This window comes from Oryctolagus cuniculus, chromosome 4 (assembly GCF_051225735.1).
Source record: "Oryctolagus cuniculus isolate XC-2025 breed Fujian yellow rabbit chromosome 4, ASM5122573v1, whole genome shotgun sequence".
Classification (NCBI taxonomy): Eukaryota; Metazoa; Chordata; class Mammalia; order Lagomorpha; family Leporidae; genus Oryctolagus; species Oryctolagus cuniculus.
This window is the reverse complement of record NC_142870.1, coordinates 90215199-90237355: the sequence shown is the minus strand read 5'-3', so window position 1 is coordinate 90237355 and position 22157 is coordinate 90215199. Positions and strand designations below refer to the sequence as shown.

Here is a 22157-nt window from a genome sequence, read left to right as displayed (position 1 = left end):
CTCCCATTACATTTTATGTAAAAATAGTGATTATATTAGGTTAGTGACAGTACCATACTGTCACTAGCACGTATTTTCTCCACTTACTACCTGGGGAACATTGGAAAACTTCTTTGCCTCCCTGACTTTCAATTTTCTTATCTATGAAGTGGAAATAATAATAATAGTACACAGTTTGTAGAATTATGGGGAGGTAGCAAGAAATCATTGAATGTACAGATCCTAGGATATGATAGGTGCTCAGTTAGCATACCCATGGGTCTACCAGTATTCATATCTCTTTGTTCTTAGCTTTAGGCCAGGGGAAAAAAATCAGCAGTGGTTTTAAATTCTGTATGGGAAGAACCATAGAAATTTGTAAATCATGTAAGCAAAATCTTTAATCGAGCCGTTATTCCAAATCTCAGTTCTTCCTTATGTGTTGTTTGATGACCAGCTCTAACAAGATTTTATAACTAAATGCTACATGATAGCAGGCAGAAAAGCATGGTCAGATTCTCCCAAAAGGAAGGCCAGGGAGCACTGTCTACAAAGATGGCCGTGGAGGTGAGGAACAGGTAAGAGGCCTCTGCAGTTTCCGGGACAGGGCAGAAGGTGGACGTTTCAGGGTCCTGCTGGGTGCTTGTTTTGGCCCTTCCTCAGCTCGCACTGCTTAGTAGGAAGCTGCAGTCTCTCTGTTTGGGAGCTTAGGCTCCGTTTAGGCAGCTCTCTAATTGGTTTATGTCATTCATCAGGAATTTCTTTTCTTTAAAGTTGGTGACTCGATGCCAGATTGTGGGGAGAGATTTCGTACCACCCATATCTGTTTTGTTGCTCCTCCAGTTAGAAAGCAGGTGATGTAGAGGCTCCTCTGGCAGTGTCCTTAGCTTGGCTCCCAATTTCAACAGAGTTGAAGGCCTGGGCTGGTTGGTTGGGAGGCCCTCACCGCCCACCCCAACCTTGGCAAATCAGGAACAGCACTGGTGCACCCAGCTGAAGGGGCTAGACACTCTGTGTCTCCTGGGTTCAACTTGAAGCCTTCCTGATTGGGCTCTGGAATAGCTAAACAGCTCTTTCATTGCTCTGGAGGTTTGGCAGAAGGAAGGTGGGGGCAAGTGTGGAAGGAAAGCAAGCAGAAAGCATCAGAAGAGGATTTGCTACAGATTCCTCAAACTCAGCAGGTTCAGGAATAAAGTCATCTGCCCTCTCAAACCTGTGCTAACTGCCCTAGTTAGGGGCACCACTGTCTTATCACTCACGAATGAATAGAACCTCAGAATCATGGAGTAGAAGGGTACATGATGTGATTTTCCAAAGAGACAATCAATTAAAGATTGAGACCCTATTATTGGGGCTGGCACTGTGGCACAGAAGGTTAATCCTCTGCCTGCTGCGACAGCATCCCATAGCCCAGCAGCCAATTCCAGTCCCGGCTGCTCCTCTTCCAATCCAGCTCTCTGCTATGGCCTGGGAAAGTAGAAGATGGCCCAAGCACTTGGGCCCCTGCACCCACATGGGAGACAGGAAGAAGCTCCTGGCTCCTGGCTTCAGATAGAAGATGGCCCAGGTGCTTGGGCCCCTGCACCCGCGTGGGATACAGGAAGAAGTTTCTGGCTCCTGGCTTCAGATCTGCATAGCTCTGGTCATTGTGGCTGTTTGGGGAGTGAACCAGTGGATAGAAGACCTTTCTCTCTGTCTCTCCCTCTCAATGTCTGTAACTCTACCTCTCAAATAAATAAATAAAAATCTTAAAAAAAAAAAGGACCCTATTATCTTTTACTTTGAAGTCAACCTTTCTCTTTCTTTTCATTGTAACTGCTATATTCCAGGTCTTCACAGTTTTTCTGCTTCCAACTGTTCTCTACTACTCTGTACTCTCCCAAATCCATCCTGTCTCTCAAGTTGTGATCATTCAATCTACGGGAAACAAAGCCATGTTCAGGATGGGCATTTCGACAAGCAGTTGAGATACTGGTTAAGGCACCTGTGTCCCATATCAGAGTACCTGAGTTTGAGATTCAGCTCTGTTGGCTCAAGCTTCCTGCTAATGCACACTTTAGGAGGCCGCCGCAGTGGCCCATGTGGTTGGGCCCTTGCCACACACATCAGAGACCTGGGTTGAGATACCAGATACTGGCTTTGGCTCAGCCCAGTCTTAGCTATTGTGGGCATTCAGAGAGAGTGAATCAGATGGGAGCTCTCTCTGCTTGTCTATATCTTTTCTCTCTGCCCCATAAATACATACATACATATCATGGTCAAGTTCACATTTCTTCCTTTATTGAAAGCTTTCCTTAGTCCCCTATTGTTAGAGAACAATACTTTACAGAATAAGCATACACTGCTTAGACTAGATTTCAAAATCTATTATTGACTGCAATCTACTTGTCCAACCTTCTGGATGAATTCTTCCCCCGCGGATACCAAGTTTAAGTCAACTAGAACATTTAACATAACTTCCTCCTGGTATACCACTAGATTTTTATGCCTGTAGGGGACTGGAGATTTTGAAGACTGAAATTGAAGATTCTATGGAATGATAAAAGTGAAGAAGATTTGGAAATACATATTTAGAAAATATTTTGCCTCAACAGTGATATGTAATATCCTATAAAGGGTATAACATTACACAGGAGACATATAAAATTTATGCGTGGGTCCCACTTTGCTTCTTGGGTATAAGAGAATGTGGTAGGGTAAAGAATGATGAAACAAGTTTATTTACATACTCTATGTTCTACAAGATTTTTTGTGGAAGTTTCTCTGGAAAAACAGAACGGGTCTTCAAACTTTCATAGAAAATGTGTATAAAATATTATGCATAGATTTCATTTTCTATTGCATCCATATCTACTCATATTTTTATTTCGTTTTCCTATAAGCTTTTTTTGAAGTGCCTTTATAGTGTCAATCTCATCTGTCCCTTTTAGAGAGATGGCAAACCTGTATTATGGGTGGGGGGGAATACATAAGCTTTGCATCAAATAGACCAAAAATAATTCGTTAGCAATTTTGAGTAGGCTCTTTGAACTCCAATTTACTCAAAGACAGAGAAAACAGTATCTGTTTGCAAATTACTACAAGATATATAGATAATGAATGTAAAGTGGCTGATTAATAAATATCACCTCTGTGCCTTGTCATACAAGGACATTACTACCATAGGAAGTGTGCTGTGTGTAAGCTGTATACTTACAGGCAGAATATGAATGCCCATTTTCATATGCCAAACATTTAGAATCACACACAGAAAGCCAGGGGGAATATCATCATTATTCTTTTTTTTCTTTTTAAACTTTTATTTAATAAATACAATTTCCAAAGTACAACTTTTGGATTATAGCGGTTTTCCCTCCCACCTGCAAACCATCCCATCTCCTACTCCCTCTCCCATCCCATTCTTTGAAGCAGAAGGAATCTGTTAATAAGATTTGTAGGTTAGCCAGCGCCGTGGCTCACTAGGCTAATCCTCGACCTGTGGCGCGGGCACACGGGGTTCTAGTCCCGATCGGGGCACCAGATTCTGTCCCGGTTGCTCCTCTTCCAGTCCAGCTCTCTGCTGTGGCCCAGGAGGGCAGTGGAGGATGGCCCAAGTCCTTGGGCCCTGTACCCGTGTGGGAGACCAGGAGAGGCACCTGGCTCCTGCCTTCAGATCAGCGCAGTGCGCTGGCTGCAGTGGCCATTGAGGGGTGAACCAACAGAAGAGGAAGACCTTTCTCTCTGTCTCTCTCTCTCACTGTCCACTCTGCCTGTCAAAAAAAAAAAAAAAAATTTGAAGGTTAAGAGTGATACTCATTGGGCCAGCACTGTGGTACAGTGTTTTGTTTTTTTTTGTTTTGTTTTTAAGATTTATTTATTTGAAAGTCAGAGTTACACAGAGAGAGAAGGAGAGGCCACTGGTTCACTCCCCAACCGGCTGCAACGGCCAGAGCTGTGCCTGTCTGAAGCCAGGAGCCAGGAGCCAGGAGCTTCCTCTGTGTCTTCCCTTGCGGGTACAGCAGGGGCCCAAGGACTTGGGCCATCTTCCACTACTTTCCTAAGCCATAGCCGAGAGCTGGACTGGAAGTGGAGCAGCCAGCACTTGAACCAGCGCTCATATGGGATGCCAGCACTGTAGGTGGTAGCTTTATTTACCCTCTAAGCCACGAGGCTGGCATGTAGTAGGTTAATCTTATGCCTGCTATACCAGCATTTCATTTGGGCGCTGGTTCTAGTCCCGGCTGTTCCTCTTCCAATCCAGCTCTCTGCTATGGCCTGAGTGCTTGGGCCTCTGCACCCATGTGGGAGACCAGGAGGAAGTTCCTGGTTCCTGGCTTCGGGTGGATGCAGCTCTGGCCTTTGCAGGCATTTGGGGAGTGAAGACCTTTCTGTCTGTCTCTCCCTCTCACTGTCTGTAACTCTACCTCTCAAATAATTAAAATCTTTTTTTTTTTTTTTTAAAGAGTGACACTCATTATTCACTCTGCCTAGGGTGAGATGTAGAAAAACTCCAACACTTTCCCATATGTCCTTCTATTAGCAATAACCTTTGCCTAGTGTTTCAATACCCACTTCTTATTAAATTTTGATTTTCCAATGAAATTGTCACTTCTTTAGTGATTAACTAACTCTGAAGACTCACAAGGAGTCTCCCCATCTGTAATACAGACTTTGCTTCTTGTGGTTTTCTCCTCCTGTCTTAGAACACATATCTTCCTAGTAGACTGTGAGCACCCTGAATGCAGAAAAATTTCCTTTTTCATCTCCAATGAACACTGCCTATGGAAGATCTTTTTTTAACATAAAATTCCACTCAGCATACATTTGAATGAATGAATGGATGATATTGTTGCTAAATAATAACTCTAAGCCTTTAAATAAGAATTCATTTTTGCATAGTATTCAGAACTTTAGTCAACATAAACTCTGTTACCCACTACTCAGATTGCAAAAGAGAGCTTGCAAAGGAGCGCTTGGTTTATTTCCCATTTAGACTATTATGAAGATGCCTCTTTGATATTCTAAGACTCAATTCTTCTTTGCTGTCTGTAGGGAATATATGTGGGGATGTGGTTGAAGAAGTCTTCATTTGTACCCAAATACCTTTAATTTAAATGATCAGAAGTTAGTTCCCAGTGGTACATGCTGCTATACTGGTCATGATGCAGGATTAAGAAAAGGTCATGCTCAAATTTTCTCTTTGGCTCTTAATAGTCTCTTGGATAATTCTATTTACAATGTAAATAGAATTAATTTGCTAGACTCTAAATGTTCTCCTACTAAATTATGTTGTGAAAAGGGGATTTATTTTATTTCATTTTTAAAAGATGCATTTTTTAAAACACATGAGCCATTTCTTAAACTTTGACCAGGATAGATTTTTAAAAACTCATTTGGGGTTTTATCTCCCTTAATTTAAGAACTATGTGGAGGCACACTTGCTGATGAGCTGGCAACTCAGTGCCTGTCTTACTAAGATATTACACATGCAATTCCTCTTGCGTTTGCCTTGAGCATTTAGCCTAAATAAGTCATTGGGAGGGTTTGTTTGTTCTACCTTTAGTTTTTGATCAAAAGCTTCTTTATGAAAGATCAGGTGCCAAATGTGGAATTTAACTATGAGCTATATTTTCCTTGCTTAATTTCTCCAAATCTCAGTTTGAAAATCAACTCTTCATGATATAGTTTAGCAGCAGTAGGTGTGACAAAGACTTAAAACTTTTTCCTGCAGTTCCTATTTTACATCCTTTGTTGTATAATCCATTATATTTGATAGTATTTTTTTAAAAAGACATTTGAAAATGTGTTTGATGGTGAACACGAAGTGTGTTGGCAGTGTCTTAATTCACCAGCACAGCTAGTGTTGTTGTTGGCTGGCTTAGCACACATGCAGCCTCTAAAAGGAAGGGGGAGGTCGTCATGGCATACTCCACAATGACTGGATCGCTGTTAGAATATTGTTTTCCTTGCTTGGCCACATACTTTAATAAGGACTTCAGAAAACTAGAACATGTTCAGAAGAGGGGAACCTGGCTGGAGAAGGGATTTGAACCTTGTCAATTGAGGAGTGGTTGAAGGAAGTAGGTGTTTGTTGTAGTTGTTGTTGTTTTTTAAAATAAAGCAGGGTATATACCCAGATATACAAATGCATACCATGCATATAGAAGGACTAACTATAAGACAAATATTGATACCATTTTAAATACTTAAATAATCATCAAGCAAACCTCAGTGTGCTTTAATAATGAAACAAATTTTATTTGATAATTTTACTGTAGATTAGGGAAGTTGTATGAATTAAAGCCTTTGAATTTTGCCTGAAACAGTAATTCAGTGCTAGAAACCTGTCCTGTGTAGATTCTAAGTTTACAATCAGGTAACAACCATCATGCCTTTCATTAGTCAACCAAGACCTATGCCTGGGCCCACACTTCAGACAGCCCTTCTTTGATCATTTTCTAATTGTGCTCATCCCTATAGTGTGAGGAGCTAGCCCTCAGTGACCAAGTGGTTCATTGACCCAGCACCCACACTACTCCCTTGCCAGCTACTTGTTCTTAGAACTGGTAGCAGGAGGAACTTGTTAGAAGTATAAAGTCCAGAGCCACCAGTTCTACTCCAGACTGACTGAATCAGAATTTATGCAAGGGCCAGGGTGATTCGAATGCACTTTAATGCTTATCAAGCATTGTTCCATACCATGCTGAGTACCTGACATCCTGAAGTTCCCTGTCCAAATGGCCCTGCCCCTGTTTTCAGGGCTTGTATGAGCTTCTTCAATGAGTCTGTCCCTCCAAGAGCTTACTGAGTTGCTGATGCACATATACTGGGCCTGAGGGGTGACAGGTGATCATCTGTGGAGTGGACCTCCGGAAGGAATGTAGAAATATGGTTGATTGTTATTACTCATGTATTCAAAGTCTGCCACACTGAGATAAAAGCTACTAGGATTGGGCAAGAAAGGGAGGATCGCAGCATTTACTGATGCTGTTGCTCTGGGCCTGGGTTGGAGACGCAAAACTCTGTGACAAAGAGAAATCACCAATAAAGGCAAAATCATAAAATTCCAAACCCATGTATATGCAAAGCAATACTTCTGCCACATGAAGATAAATTAAAAAACAAGAACAACTTGAGAAAAAAAAGAGTAAACTTTATCTTACTTACCCCAAAGCAAATAAAAACTGTGGAATGTAGGTGAATCAGTTCTATTTCAGGAAATGTATGAAACTTCCTGACTTTGTACATAGTTTGGTATTTCACATCACTTTCCTTCTTCAGCCTCCCCCTACACCCTCCCAATTTCTGATTTGGCAGGTTTTGGTCAGAGCAAAAGAAGCTACCAGGAGTGCAAAAGAATTCAGAAATTCCTTTTCTGCTGACTTGCTTTTCCGAGTTGTGCTTGGTGAAGCATTTTAAATCTACTCTAGTGGTTCCAGGCATTCCACACACAGCCCTACAATGGTCTGCTCAATTCGGTTAAAGGGATTTCTGTAATGTCATGGAGGAATATGAGCACTGAGATCTAAGCCCACATCTGCATCCTCTGAACTCCGCAACTTCTTTTATTGTAGCAGTGTACCTACATGAAGCATGGCCTTTTTGTTGTGTGAATTTTACCTCTGCTATTTAGAAGATAAGCCATGGGGCATCTGAATCTCACAGAATCATTTCAATGACTCCCATTGACCAATAGCAGGAGGAAAAAGGTTAATTGTGGACTGTATTTGCATGTAGAACTTATAGAAGGGCATTTTTGCTTTGTCTATATAACTTGTGGTATGAAATATCATCAATAAACTAAAAGAAAAAATAAAATAGTCCATCACATATAATCCCTTGAAATTTCTATTTCAAACTCCTCCAACGTGAGGAGAGTAAACATCTTTTTAGCCTCAAGAGCATGATCCATAGGAAAGTGTTGGGAGAGAAAACTTGGATTCTTGATTTGTCTCAGAACCATCTCTACAAACCACCTTTCTACACAATCCTGGCTGTTTCCACCAGGGCCATGGGGAGCTGGGCCAGAGTTTGTGGAGCTCTGGTTCTAATTGCCTGTGTACGTATTCCAGGCCTTCTACCCTGACTCTCTCTTGAGCGGAAATGGGAACAGATGAGAGTCAGAAAAATGCTTTTCACAGAAGAGGCTTTTTTTTTTTAAACCAAGGTACTCTGTACATGTTGAAACTTGGTTATTTGGGGCACTCAAAAGTTACTTCCTTTTACAAGGGGAGACACAAGCATACACAAATCAGAGGCTCTTGTGATTTGCCAAATGTTTCAATTCATAATAGAGTGAGTTGCCTCCAAATGTGTCCTTCATGGTGTGGCATTTTTCTTGGTAGCTTTGCAAGACTTACCTTCTCTCTCCACCTGGCAACCTCTTGGCATAGAAAGCTTCCCCGTAGATGGGCATGCCAGCATCTGTAGCAAAATGCTTTCGCAACAGAGTCAGAGACAAGCTACCTGCAAAGATACAGCCACTTCCTTCCTGGGCATTTCTCTAACATGATTTCATGTAGATCTCAATATTAATAAAGGATCTCTCCCATTCCCCTTTAAACAAACAGGGAACACTTCAAACTGATTTTTAAACTTTGCATTCAGAACATAGACTCATAAAAAAGCAACAGCAACTAGATTGCTCTAGTCTAAGGATTGAGCACTTATATTTTGCTTTGAATTGTGTATTTTTATAGAAATCAATCCTAAGTCTACTCATTTCAAACTGTTGGCTATGTACTACAAAATGGCGTCATGAGAACAGTCGACATGATGTGGGCATGGGCCTTGTCTTGACCAACTTACCATTCCTTTGATGATAGAAAATAAGTATTTAGAATAATTTCACACTGATGATATCAATGCAAATGGGAACCCAGGTTCGGTGTGTGGAATTGTTTGGTGGGAGCCATGAAGAGTTGTGGTTCTGAGTTTTGGGAGTGTGCGCTAGAATTGTACTTGGCAGGCCTGAAGTTGCAGGCTGATGAAGTGTTTCTCAGATGGCTTGGCAACTGGAAGCTCTTTGGGTTTCTGAGCTGGTTGAATCAGCCATATGGAGAGAAGTAGAGGGACGACTGGTTTAAGGAAAGATAAACCAACTATGAAATGGGGACTCTGAATTGTCTTTCCATCTGTTTACCCGGAAAATGAATGACCAATTGGTACAAATGCTTCCTTTCATCGTGGTCCTATATAGATGTAGGAGACATGGAATTATGAGGGGATGTGGAATCAAAGAGGCCTACATTTTAGAGTCGGCTTCATTACTTACTGCTTGATGGCTTTGGATCTCAGGTTTCTCATCTGTGAAATGGACATTACATATATCTCTATCCCTCTCGTGAGCTTGTAGTAGGATTCAGGATATCGAGCGCAGAAGAACCAAAACACTGCTGGACACTTCCTAGTCCTTGCTCTGAGAAGGGATGACAGTACATTAAACATGAAGGTTATGCTTTTCATGTAAAACATACATGCCCCTCACAGCAAAACTTTTCCCAAGAAGACAGAAGTGATCCCATAGTTCTACCAATAGTGTGAGTATTCTAGAATGTTTGTTTCAATCTTTTTATGTGATTCCCACTTAGGGTTAGTGCCAGGGTAATGGACTGGAAAGGAAGCGGGATTAATGTTGTGCTTCTTTAAGTTTTTATTCTTCCTGTTGCCAAACTTGCCTTTCTTTTTGCAAAGAGAACTGGAGCTGGACCAGATAAGCTCTGGATCCCTGCATCTGACTTTTTTCTTCCTTCAGTGCAGACATAGCCCTGGTCCACACCTGTGCTCTGAGCACTGCAAGGAGTGGGCAACCTGCACCAGCAATGCCCACTATATGCCCCCTTTGCTAACCAGCACTGAGATCTTCGTAACTTGCAAATGCAGCTCAGGGCTCTGGACTGGGAGGCTGGGTCAGCGTCCTACCTTTGGATCAGAAATATCCATGTGTGAATTCCAGCTCTCTACAGCTCTTTGTCTCCAGGTATTTCACATTTCCTTTCTTAATTTTCAGGTGACAACAATTTCCTGAGGAACAATGTGATTGATGAGAAATGTAATGGATGAGAATAACAATGTAATGGTTAAGAAAATGTTTTGTATGCTTGATGGCACTGTCCAACTAGCAAATGTTGAATGTACCAAGCATAGTTAGGCACTTTACATTTTAATTACATTTAATCTGCATGGCATATTTTTTTTAAAAGTGTCACAATCCCCATTTAACAGAAGAGAAAATTGAGATGTGGTAGCATTGAGAAACATACTAATACAGTTAAGTAACAACCACAATTAAATATGTTCAAGATAAAGATGATATTTCATTTGCTGTTTCTCTTTTTGTTTTCTGCTCCTGTCATCACCATCACTACTATCCACCTTCTCCCATCCAAGTACAAACCAGGCCCGACCCTGCTTGGCTTCTGAGATCAGATGAGATCAGGCATGTTCAGGGTGGTAGGGCCATAGACTACTCTCCACCTTCGATTCTGTTCTTTTTCTTGTTTGCCTTTAGTCTTGTCCTTTTTTTAAAAAAAAAATTTTTTGACAGGCAGAGTGGACAGAGAGAGAGAGAAAGAGAGAGAAAGGTCTTCCTTTTGCCCTTGGTTTACCCTCCAATGGCTGCCGGGGCCGGCGCGCTGCGGCCGGCACACCGTGCTGATCCGAAGCCAGGAGCCAGGTGCTTCCTCCTGGTCTACCACTTGAGAGTGCAGGGCCCAAGCACTTGGGCCATCCTCCACTGCACTCTCGGGCCACAGCAGAGAGCTGGCCTGGAAGAGAGGTAACCGGGACAGAATCCGGCGCCCCAACTGGGACTAGAACCCGGTGTGCCGGCGCCGCTAGGTGGAGGATTAGCCTAGTGAGCTGCAGCGCCTGCTAGTCTTCTTATTGACACTAAGCAGGAGGTTGACAGAGAGCCAGACTCAGTCTTATTCGTGGCCTGGGGCCCAAGGAGGGCAGCTGGGAGAGCCAGGCCTCCCACTCCTCCCAGGCCTCTGTAGTTTTGAGTTTGGTAGTCAGAGAAAAAGTCCTTCAGTTCAAAACCACTCCCGACTGCTGCTCCAGGGATTCCCACCTGCTTCCAAGTTAGGGTTAGGCTACTCCAGGTCATTCATTCATTGCCCTGTTAAATCACAACAATAAATTCCACTAATTTCTGTAGACTTCTGACTTGTCTACCTCCACTCTGCCAGCTCAAAAGTAACCCAGCTGGGGGCCGGCACTGTGGTGCAGTAGGTTAATTCTCTGCCTGCAGCACCAGCAGTCCATATGGGTACCAGTTCTAGTCCCAGCTGCTCCTCTTCCAATCCAGCTCTCTGCTGTGGCCTGAGCAAGCAGTAGAAGCTGGCCCAAGTGCTTGGGCCCCTGCTGCCATGTGGGAGACCCGGAAGAAGCTCCTGGCCCCTGGCTTTGGATAGGCGTGGCTCTGGCCTTTGCAGGCATTTGGAGACTGAACCAGCAGAAGGAAGACCTCTCCCTGTGTCTTTTCCTCTCACTGTCTGTAATCTACCTCTCAAATAAATAAATAAAATCTTTATTAAATAAAGTAACCCAGATGGAAACAAATGCAGTTATCATGAAAATACAATTCATGAAACATGGCACAAACAAAAACTATCTTATTGGGCCTTTGCTGCTGTTGTTTCTTCTTTTGTGTACTCAATGCTATTCTTTTCCAATCATATTCTCAGCTTGTCAAAATCTTCATATCCATCAAACTCCAGCTAAGAGGGCACCTTCTGTTTATGAAGCCACTAGAGTCCCATGAGTTCCCTTGGGGCTTGTTATGTTTCTATCCAGATTCTTTCACAGTGCAACTTCTACGAAGTTGAAGGTCAGTAAACAATTTTATTTCTTTTTATTTTGTAATTTATCTAGGAAGGAGAGAAAGAGAGAGCAAGAGAGAGCACGAGCTCACTTGCTGCTTTTCAATCTTCAAATGCCTGCCATAACCTTAACTGGGACAGGCCAAATCCAGGAGCTGGGACTCAAGCCAAGTCTCCCATATGGGCTGCAGGGACCCTACCCCTTTAGCCATTACCTGCTGCCTCTCAAAGTCTGTACTGGCAGGAAGCTGGAATTGGGAGTTGGAGCTGGGACTCAAAATCAGGCACTTCCACATAGGATGCAGGCAACTTAACTACTAGGCCAAACGGCTGCTCCCACTTCGGGTTTACCCAGAGCTGTTTCTCTGGGTTCTCCGAAAGGAGGGTATCAGGGATTTACTTAGAATGTTGCCACTGCAGTAATTGTTAAATGCTTTGGGAGTTACACCCTCAAAGATTTAGTGAAGGGATCAGAACAGGAGGTTCCTTTTCCCAAATGTGACAAAGCCCGTGTCTGCCAGGAACGACAGTAGTAATGACAGCATTTCATGTCATGCCCATCAGAGCAGAGGAGGCTATCCCTTTTTAATCCTGGGATCACATTTATTCTATTCCGTCAGTCATAGATTCCAATGAGCCATTTAGATGCTCGTGACTAAAAGAACCATAAAGTTTCTCCAAAGATTAATTATCATTGTCTTCACTGGATTAACTGTCCATTTACATAATGTCTGAAAAACCAAAGCTTTTACCAGAAAAATGGATGCATTTCCATCATAGGAAACAGCCTGAGAAAGAGGACCTTTTGTTTATTTGACCTCAACCCTTATGGTAATACATGCCCAGTTTCTCTGTTTGGAAAAAGCAAATCACAACAGCAGCCAGCGCTGGGAATGTTGATAGTATCCTGATGGTGATGGAAGGGTGCTGACATAAGAACTAATAAACTTAGCAATCAAGCATCTTTTAGAGCTGTGGGCAAATAGTCTTACTCTTCATATATATCAGCTAGCTTTCCATAAAGGGAAGTATTCAAGTATAAGAAAGCACTAAAATGTACTTGGATAGTAATTTGAATAATATGCTAGACTTTAGTCTCTGTTTTGGTGAAATTAAGGGGGTCAGTGATAAAGGATATAAGTGATGAGTAATAAATCTCTTCCAGGTCTTAAAATATGAGGTTTGTGATAGCTTATAATAAATAGTAAAATATATAGTTCTTTTTAGTAAAATCTACTTAAGGAAATAAATATGCAAATTTAAAAATAACTTCTGGGTCCAGCGCTGTGGCATAGCGGGTAAAGCTACTGCCTGCAGTGCCGGTATCCATATGGGTACCGGTTTGCGTCCCTGCTGCTCCACTTCCAATCCAGCTCTCTGCTATGCCCTGGGAAAGCAGTAGAGAATGGCCCAATTCCTGGGCCCCTGCACCCGCATGGGAGACCCGGAGGATGCTCTTGGCTCTTGGCTTCGGATTGGCACAGCTCTGGCCATTGCAGCCAATAGAGGAGTGAACCAGCAGATGGAATACCTCTCTCTCTCCCTCTCTCTCTGCCTCTCCTCTCCCTGTATAACTCTAACTTTCAAAAAAATAAATAAATAATCTTTAAGAAATGACTTCTACTCAAATAATCCACCCCTGTGGCTTCTGTGAAAACAAAGAACAAAACGAACTAAAAACCTCCTGTGTGTTATTTAACCGAAACCCAAAGCAGGTAATCCTCCTGTCTGGTGGTCAGAAGTGTTAGTTTGAAGAAGTTAGATCATCTTCTAAAGAACCCTATTACTCTAGAAGTAGGAAAATGGAGGCCCAGCAATGTACCTACATCTAAGTCACAAAAGTGCTAGGATGGGATCCTGGTTTTATTGTCTACCAGTCCAGCAATCTTCATACTGGAAGACATCTCATTCTAAAAATGGGATAATATGGCATTGAAATTCACACACTAGCTTGGTCTAGGAATTCATGCTCTTATCCATCTTCATTAAAGAAGGATGCATTATGGTTACAATGAACCTGGTATTGTCAGTGCCCATGTTTCACTGTAAGCGCTTTCTGTGCACACACAAGCACATCCGTCACTGCGTCGTGAAGTCTCAGGTTGGGTCTTTGTTCTGGACCTAAGTCTTCCTCCCCTCACTCACAAGCATGAGCACCTGTAGGGCAAACTCAACAAACACTTTTGAAACAGATGACCATCTGCTTTAAGCACCTGCAGGCCAAGAGGTTTCATAGTCTTTTCTGAGAAGCCTTTTCCAATTATTTTCTCTCACTTCCTCTGTTTTTATTTAACCCTAAGTCTTTTCTAATCCAGGCTAAGATAATTTCCTCTCCTTCTAAGAATTTCTCATATTCAGTAAGTTATCCATTGGCTTTTTATCTAGTGAGTATAACAAATTATTTGGGCCTTGCTGGGAACAGAAAAGTATCCTAGAGATGACCTAGTTTGAAACGTCTGGCTTTCTAGATAGACCTGTAGAGCCCACAGAGAAGAAGTGAAGTGTTTAAATTATCCAGCAAGTTAGTGACTTTTGAACCCATGTCTCCCAATCTCCACTGAAGGTTCTTACCCCCTGGCACACAGCACGCATGAATCTGTCCTGTGAACACTATGGATCCATTCTACTTCATCATTAACTCACCCTTCAAGTAATAGAATCCACAGGGTCTCTCATTACCCATGCCAGTAAATGGTTAATCTCACTGAGCCCAAGGCCCTGGAAACTTCTGGGAGGGAGCCAGGTGAGCAAAGAGAGAAGATAAAGGCAGCACCTGCCCGATGGGTTTGGAACAGCCTGGGGACATGAGAGAATGTAAACACATTCTGCAAATCTTATTGTCTGACTCTGTGCCAGCCTCTTTTGGGTTCTTGTCCAGGAAAATATTTCGTCTGAGGTCATTCAATGAGCAAAGGAGCATTGAATACCCTCCAGGGTGCCAACTCTGTCCCTGCTTTTGTCCAGAATAAATAAGCAAGGGACTAGCGTTTCATGGGGGGTAGAAGGCTGGCCTTTCAACAATACAGGCTGTAAGGAAGGGGAAAAAGGAGACAGTTAAGAAAATACCTGGTGTTGTTCTGCACTGCGCTCTCCTCCTCCCCTCACGCTCTCCTCCCCACCTCCCCAACCCCAGTGGCCTCCCTCTGTTTGCTCACCCATACTTACAAGCACACGCCCTGGGTTTAGAGCAAGAGTGAATGTCTGTGCTTCCTCATAAAGCTCTGCGTGGTGCCTCGAGCTATGTTTTTAATTCTGTGGTGGAGCTTTGAGCTGTGAGAGGAGTGGAAAGGAGGGGCGGCTGAGAGGCAACCATGGAGGCTGCCGTTCCTCCTGCTGGAGCCCATGTGCTCCTTCGGCTCTGCCAACAGGGAGTTGAAAGCTCTGCAGAGAACACTCCCAATGCAGGTTAGCAGGAGAGTGTGGCCCGGGGAAGGAAGCTGGCTGTGTTGTCCCAGGTCAAAGGCTGCTTGGCTTCTCTGCACAAAGAAGAACCGACGGGAAGAGCAAATTCACCCAGACTGTTGGACCAGCTAGCAGCTAAAATTGTCTTCAAGGAAGGGGTCCCTCCAGAAGAAATAATATCTGGTCTTAAAAAACCTTATCATCCACAAAAGTTTTCCTCCACTCCACTGGGAGCAACTTTGTGCATTGTTCAAACACATTTATTTTTCACAATCAGATCTTTAGCCACTTGAATAGCGTCTTCTGTAGCGGCCTCATCTTTTCAGCATGTCTTTACTGTTCTGGTGTGGAAGGCAAACCTTCTATGGGTCTGCTATGATGACTTAATGTAGTAATTACTTGGGCCTTCCATCCTGCCAACTACTGTGTTTGAGTAGAATTCTGAGTCTGAGTCACTGCGAACAACATGCAATTAACATAACTGAACCAACAACTGTGATCTTTGAAAATGCTGATCCTCGGTTATAAATACATGCATCTATAAAATTTTTAAAATGCTCATTGGCCTCTAAGAGGTCTCCTAACTTACATAGTCTATGATCCTAAACTCCTGTTATAAATCTCCTTCCACCGTATCCTTATGGAGTCCTTCCTCTGATTCTGCCTCTTTCTCAGTGGCTTTGAACTTTAACTGAAGAATACATTACTTTTCTTGCTTCCACACTGGAAGTGGGAGCTAGATACAGCTGGTTTCTTTGAGGACAGAGTGCAGGAATAAATCACGATGCCACAGAGGCTCCTCTGCTTGTGTGAAGAGAACTGCAATTTTCTCTCTGTAGCAGGTTGAGGTATGGGAAAGTGGTGTCTGTCAAGTTGGTTCAGAGGTCATCAGGTCATGGACTTCCGGAATTCAGGGACTGATTGTCCTCCATTTCTCTGCCTCCAATAATACCCTGCACAGAGAATGTGTGATGTAAATGGTGGAATTGAAGAAAGGGAACCCGGGAATGTTTTGGGATGCCACCTCTGAAGGGATTGAAAAGATGATTTTTTAACTCATTACAAAAACTAATTAAGGAGCTATGCTTATTCAGTCTGAAGAAAAGAGAACTAAGGGCTGATTTGAACTATCTGAATGGAAATCTCATTGATGAACTTAAAGTAGGAAATCATTCATCTAAAAATACTGATGGAAAACAGAGGCTGGACACAGGTGTATCCTGGGACTCAGAATCAGATGGAAAGAGAGGGATCAACAGCTGAAGACAAGCAAAGACTCTCCTAGAATTTCCTTTGTGCTACAGTTTGCTTCTCTGTTTGATCTTTGTCCAAGGATCATGCCATTTCCCCTTCCCCTTTTTAATTCTTTCACCAGTGGTTCTTGGTAATCTCATAAAGTCTGGTCATATTCTGTATCTAATTTCCTGTACCTACTTCTATGTCTACCAAAGTAGATAAAAAGTTCCTATATAACTTAATTAAAAGTATCAAATCACTGGCAGTATAGTAGGCATTATAGTATATAGTAGACTCTAACTATTATATTGTTGGTTGGGCAGTGCTTTATAGCACACATGCATTCTCCTCTCGGTCTTCATGGAGTTGTTGCAACCTAAACATTAGAAAGTTGATGTGAAATGCCCAAAGACACAGAGCTAGTGCCAGTCATGGGTAACACCCAGATATGGTTTCAGAAAGAAAGTTGCCAATTTTTTCCTTGTTTATTAATTTTGTGTTAGCATTTCTGACTTAGCACTGTATCCCCATTTGATTAACACTGTAACTCCATGAGAAAAATCCAGTCCTTTTATCCTGACCATGTAACTTGTTTATAGTTTCCCACTTAGCTGTCAATCCTACTTTATATTATAGTATCTCATAATTGCTAATTTGAGTCTATATATAAATCCAGTCATTTTGAGAGAGAGAGATTCTGTTTTTGATGTTTACCAGGGATTCTTGGGTAAGTATTTTGTTCATAATTAATGGCAGACTTCTTAGGATAATTCTTTTAACTTTGTTTCTATGGGAAATAAGACTACATGTGTGCTAGAAGAACTTTAATGTCAAACATTTTGGTAACAGTAACCCAGAATGAGGAAAAGATACCTGGATAAAGTTTGAGGAGACCACAACTCTCATCAGCTCATTTCTGTCTGGTAGTGAGCGTTATGGAATGCCGTGGTATCTTCTGAGTCTCCATTTGCTCATCTATAGAAAGAAGGCAGTGCTAGAACTGTGGCACAGTGGGTTAAGCCACCGTCTGCAGCACCTGCATCTCATATGGGCAATGGTTCAAGTCCCAGCTACTCTGCATCTGATTTGGTTCCCTGCTAATGCACCTGGGAAAGCAGAAGATGGTCTGAGTACTTTGGTCCCTGTACCCACATGGAAGACCTGGATGAAACTTCTGGCTTCTGCCTTCGGTCTGCCCCAGCCTTGGCTGCTGCAGCCATTTGAGGAGTGAACAGCAGATGGAAGATTCTCCCTCTCCCTCTCCCTCTCCCTCTCCCTCTCCCTCTTTGCCTCTCCCTCTCCCTCTTTGCCTCTCCCTCTCCCTCTCTCTCTTTGCCTCTCCCTCTCCCTCTCCCTCTCAGAAGATCAGAAAAGCATCAATTGTCTTCCCAATTGTCGCAATGACATTTGATAAAAGAGATGACGATTAACAGCCCTCTTACACTGAAGGCTTTGCAGGAGGGCATGAGAGGCCCACCTTTGTTTTCTTCTTGTAGACATTACTTAGTTTTAGATTAATCTTCCTGCCTTTTACCCCAGGAGCTCAGGAAAGAAGGTTGACTGAACTTATAAATTTACAAGTTTATGATATCTCTGAGAAAGGTCTCTGTTATGGTCAAATTGATTGCTTCTCTAGAAATCAGGGTTCTTAAATTTCAGGCTTAAATTTCACTTGGGGCTTCCCTTTGGTAAAAAAATGTGAAGTGTACTTAACAGAGAAGCTATCTTGGCAGATTTTCATCCCCTTTGGATAAAATAGAAAATTACACCCAGCACATAAATTGAGATATGAAGCAGTAAATAATTTCATTGTGCAAATTGTTTTAATGGACTCAAACAGGAAGGATCTATTAACCAGCACACATGAAATATTCATTGAATTTAGGGTGTCAGGACAAAAAAGTAAAAGACTGCACGAAAATCCAGAATAGAGGATGACAGATGTCAGTATGGCAGCCTGGAAGGTGAGGGGCTGGGAAGGGAACTTTAGCCATGTATACAATATTTTTCTTTTCCTCTTCCTCTTTCTTATTTTCTTTCCTATTCTTTTTATTTTATTCTTCTTGGGCAAAGGATTAAGTACAAAAAAGTTGGGTGTCAAATATAATCATGAAAAATCTGAGGACTGAGCAGCAGAGTGTGCCAGGCTCTTTTCTTACATTCCTTTTGATAGACGCAGTTCAGGGATCAGCCGACGCGGGAGTGGGTATTATATGCACATGTGTGAGGTTGTGTTTATACACATCTCTCCATGGATAAACATTCAGAAACCACAATAGCATTCCCAAAGGAATCCTTCCTTAATACAGGAAGTGACAGCTTTGCAAAGGCACCACAATTAAGCTCTGGTTTTTCATTCTAGAAATCCAGGATTTAATTTCTAGAAAAAAAAAATCAAACCCCTGTGATGTTCCATAGGGCTGTTTAGAATTACAGGCAATGCAGTTTTAAAGCTGAATGAATGCAAGTCACCTGAGCTTGGTTTAACCTCCAGGCATCTACTTGCATTCAGAGATGTCTAAAAGCACAAACCATACATTCTTCCAGACATATCTGTAAGAAGACACAGAGATGGCAGTTTTGTTTTTCAGCACAGCCACATTCGTCTGCCATAACATACTTCCTACGCTCTTAAGCTGACTTCATTTTGCTAGGCTCTTGGGATCTGGGTCCTCCCATATGTTGTAGGCAATGATTGTGAATTTACTGGCAAAGAGAAGACACAGTTTGCTTAGGAAATTTGACATGTTTGTTGCTACAATTTCACTGGATGGAATGTGGGCAGGGAATAGAGGACACTGAGATACAGAAGCTGAGGTTACAGGAGGTTCTGAAGCGATCACCATTCCTCTTGGAGATCACATATGACCTGCCATTTAGGAAGTCTCATGTATCTTCTCATCAGCTCTTGGCTATGTTGACTATTTTGTGGGAATTGTCACTGTAGCCATGTCATCTCCTTTATTCTCAAAACTGCCTCCCACTTTGACTGTTCCTGTCCACCTCTTTGACATCTCCTGTCTTCTTTCTCTTCTAATTGTTCCCATCAGGATGTGGACATGAAGTCCATATTTCCAGCTCAGGCCACTGTCCTGCACGCATATTTCTAAGCATTTCCACGTAGACTTCTTTGTAATATCTTGAACTCACCATGTTGAAACCAGATTCATTCTTTTTTTTCCTCTTTTCCTAAATTCCCTTGAACAATTCAACTAGATGGGCAATAAACCACTTACTTATTCCAGCTGCAATATAAGGCTAACTGAAGTATTGCATTTATTTCCTCCTACCCTTTTCTTTTTGCTTTAATTCTAATGAAAATGACTAATGGAAAATCCTTTCCTTGTAGGAGACAAGGAGAAGGCCTTAGGATCTACTGGGGGAGTCCAGAGGACCAGTCACTGCTATCACGCTGGAACCCATGGTCCACTCAGGTTCCTTATGCTACCTTCACTGAGCACCCTATGAAATACACCAGTGAGAAATTCCTCGAAATTTGTAAGGTAGGAAGCAGGTGGGGCACTACTCTTAGATTAGCTTTATTGGTTGTTCTAGAATGTGTGCAGTTAAAATAAAACAAAAAAGACAAGATACAACCTGGGGTTTCTATAGACAAAATCCTGAAGTATGTGGACATTTTTAGTAAACAACGGAGCTGTTTTTTACTCATATGTAAGTAGCATGATGCTTCTCCCTTGAAAATTCCTTTAATGTAACATTGTTTGAAAATTGCATGTTGTCTGATTGCATGTATTGCCTATAGAGTATATGTAGTTTTTATAAGTACATCCTAATAATTTTATTCAAGGAAGAAATGTAGAATAGAGTAAACTATGTGTAGTCAGAGGTGGCTCTGTGGTCATGTTTAAGTAATTTCTCTCCTTTACATCCTGGTATCCACATCCCTAAAATGGAGATGGTAAACACTGCTCTTCCTCACAGCTTTGTTGGGTCTAGTACGTTTGATAGCATGCTCATAAGTACTGTCCACAAAGGGTAAAGCAATTAGGATTATTTCTATATCCTAAAGTCTCATCTCTTCAAGCATATTTTAAACTCATTAGTGGCCAGGACAGTAACTTCTACTGTTCATTCTTTCATCTTCCCCAGAAATCTTAAGTCGTGCTGGGACACCCTAAGTAGTCAGGAAGTGAAACAGTTGGAAGTGAAGGTTCAGTAAAGAATCAAACTTTGGGCCGGCCCCACAGCTCACTAGGCTAATCCTCTGCCTGTGGCGCCAGCACCCTGGGTTCTAGTCCCAGTCAGGATGCTGGATTCTGTCCCGGTTGCCCCTCTTCCAGGCCAGCTCTCTGCTGTGGCCAGGGAGTGCAGTGGAGGATGGCCCAAGTCCTTGGGCCCTGCACCCGTGTGGGAGACCAGGAGAAGCACCTGGCTCCTGGCTTTGGATCAGCGCGGTGCGCCAGCCACAGCGGCCATTGTGGAGTGAACCAATGGAAAAAGAAGACCTTTCTCTCTGTCTCTCTCTCTCACTGTCCACTCTGCCTGTCCAAAAAAAAAAAAAAAAAAAAAAGGTCAATCTTTGCAGGTACAACAAAACAACAGAGGCACGTGAGATTGCACTGATAAGCCTAGAAACCCTTACCTTCTGGATCCTTTGGTATCTGCCTTTATATTCTGTTGTTTACTTCAGAATATTATAGCTCTTTACTTACTATAAATATAAAATTTTGTAATTCTTTCTTTGATAGGCTATCATGTATTTTTTTTTTTTTTTTTTTTTTTTTTTTTTTTTTACAGGCAGAGTGGACAGTGAGAGAGAGAGACAGAGAGAAAGGTCTTCCTTTTGCCGTTGGTTCACCCTCCAATGGCCGCCGCGGCCGGCGCGCTGCGGCCAGCGCACCGCGCTGATCCGTTGGCAGGAGCCAGGAGCCAGGTGCTTTTCCTGGTCTCCCATGGGGTGCAGGGCCCAAGCACCTGGGCCATCCTCCACTGCACTCCCTGGCCACAGCAGAGAGCTGGCCTGGAAGAGGGGCAACCGGGACAGAATCCGGCGCCCCAACCGGGACTAGAACCCGGTGTGCCGGCACCGCTAGGCGGAGGATTAGCCTAGTGAGCCGCGGCGCCGGCCGCTATCATGTATTATTTTAATATACCTATTCATGCCAGGGTATGTATATTAATGAAAATATGTATTTTAAATTGATAAATCCCCCTATTTTAAAAAGAGTTCAGGGCCAGTACTGTGGCATAGGGGGCTAGGCTCTGCCTGTGGTGCCAGCGTCCCACATGGGCACCGGTTCAAGTCCGAGCTGCTGCACTTCTGATCCAGCTCTCTGCTATGGTCTGGGAAAGCAGTAGATGATAACCCAAGTGCTTGGGCCCCTGCACCTGAGTGGGAGACCTGGAAGAAGCTCCTGGCTCCTGGTTTCCAATCAGCTCAGTTCTAGCCGTTGTGGCCATTTGGGGAGTGAACCAGTGAACAGAAGACTTCTCTCTCTCTGCCTCTCTATAACTCTGCCTTTCAAATAAACAAACAAATAAATAAATCTTTAAAAATAATTCAAGGCAACCTATATGTGATTAGAGGCTAGATAGGATCTTCACTTCTGTTAATATAGAAGTAAGTATGCCTCGAATACCATTCTCCTCCCGGAATAAGTCCAGGGTCCTCTCAAAAAGTACGCTAATGTCTGCAGAGGCTCACGGTACCATGGGTTACCTCCAGCTCCAAGCTACTGCCGACACTAAATTAGCTCAGTGTGTGGGTCATGTTGCTAC

The 22157-nt window shown here is 42.7% G+C and overlaps 1 protein-coding gene across 2 annotated transcripts in view; it reads left to right on the top strand.

The window, feature by feature from the left end:
- Positions 1 to 22157, top strand: part of TPRG1 (tumor protein p63 regulated 1) — a 194398-nt gene that overhangs the window by 158650 nt on the left and 13591 nt on the right. For both annotated transcript variants that reach the window (XM_089330863.1, XM_089330864.1), the window contains exon 5: positions 19768 to 19921. In XM_089330863.1, coding sequence (XP_089186989.1) covers positions 19768 to 19921 — 154 coding nt within the window. The remainder of the gene's footprint in view (positions 1 to 19767; positions 19922 to 22157) is intronic.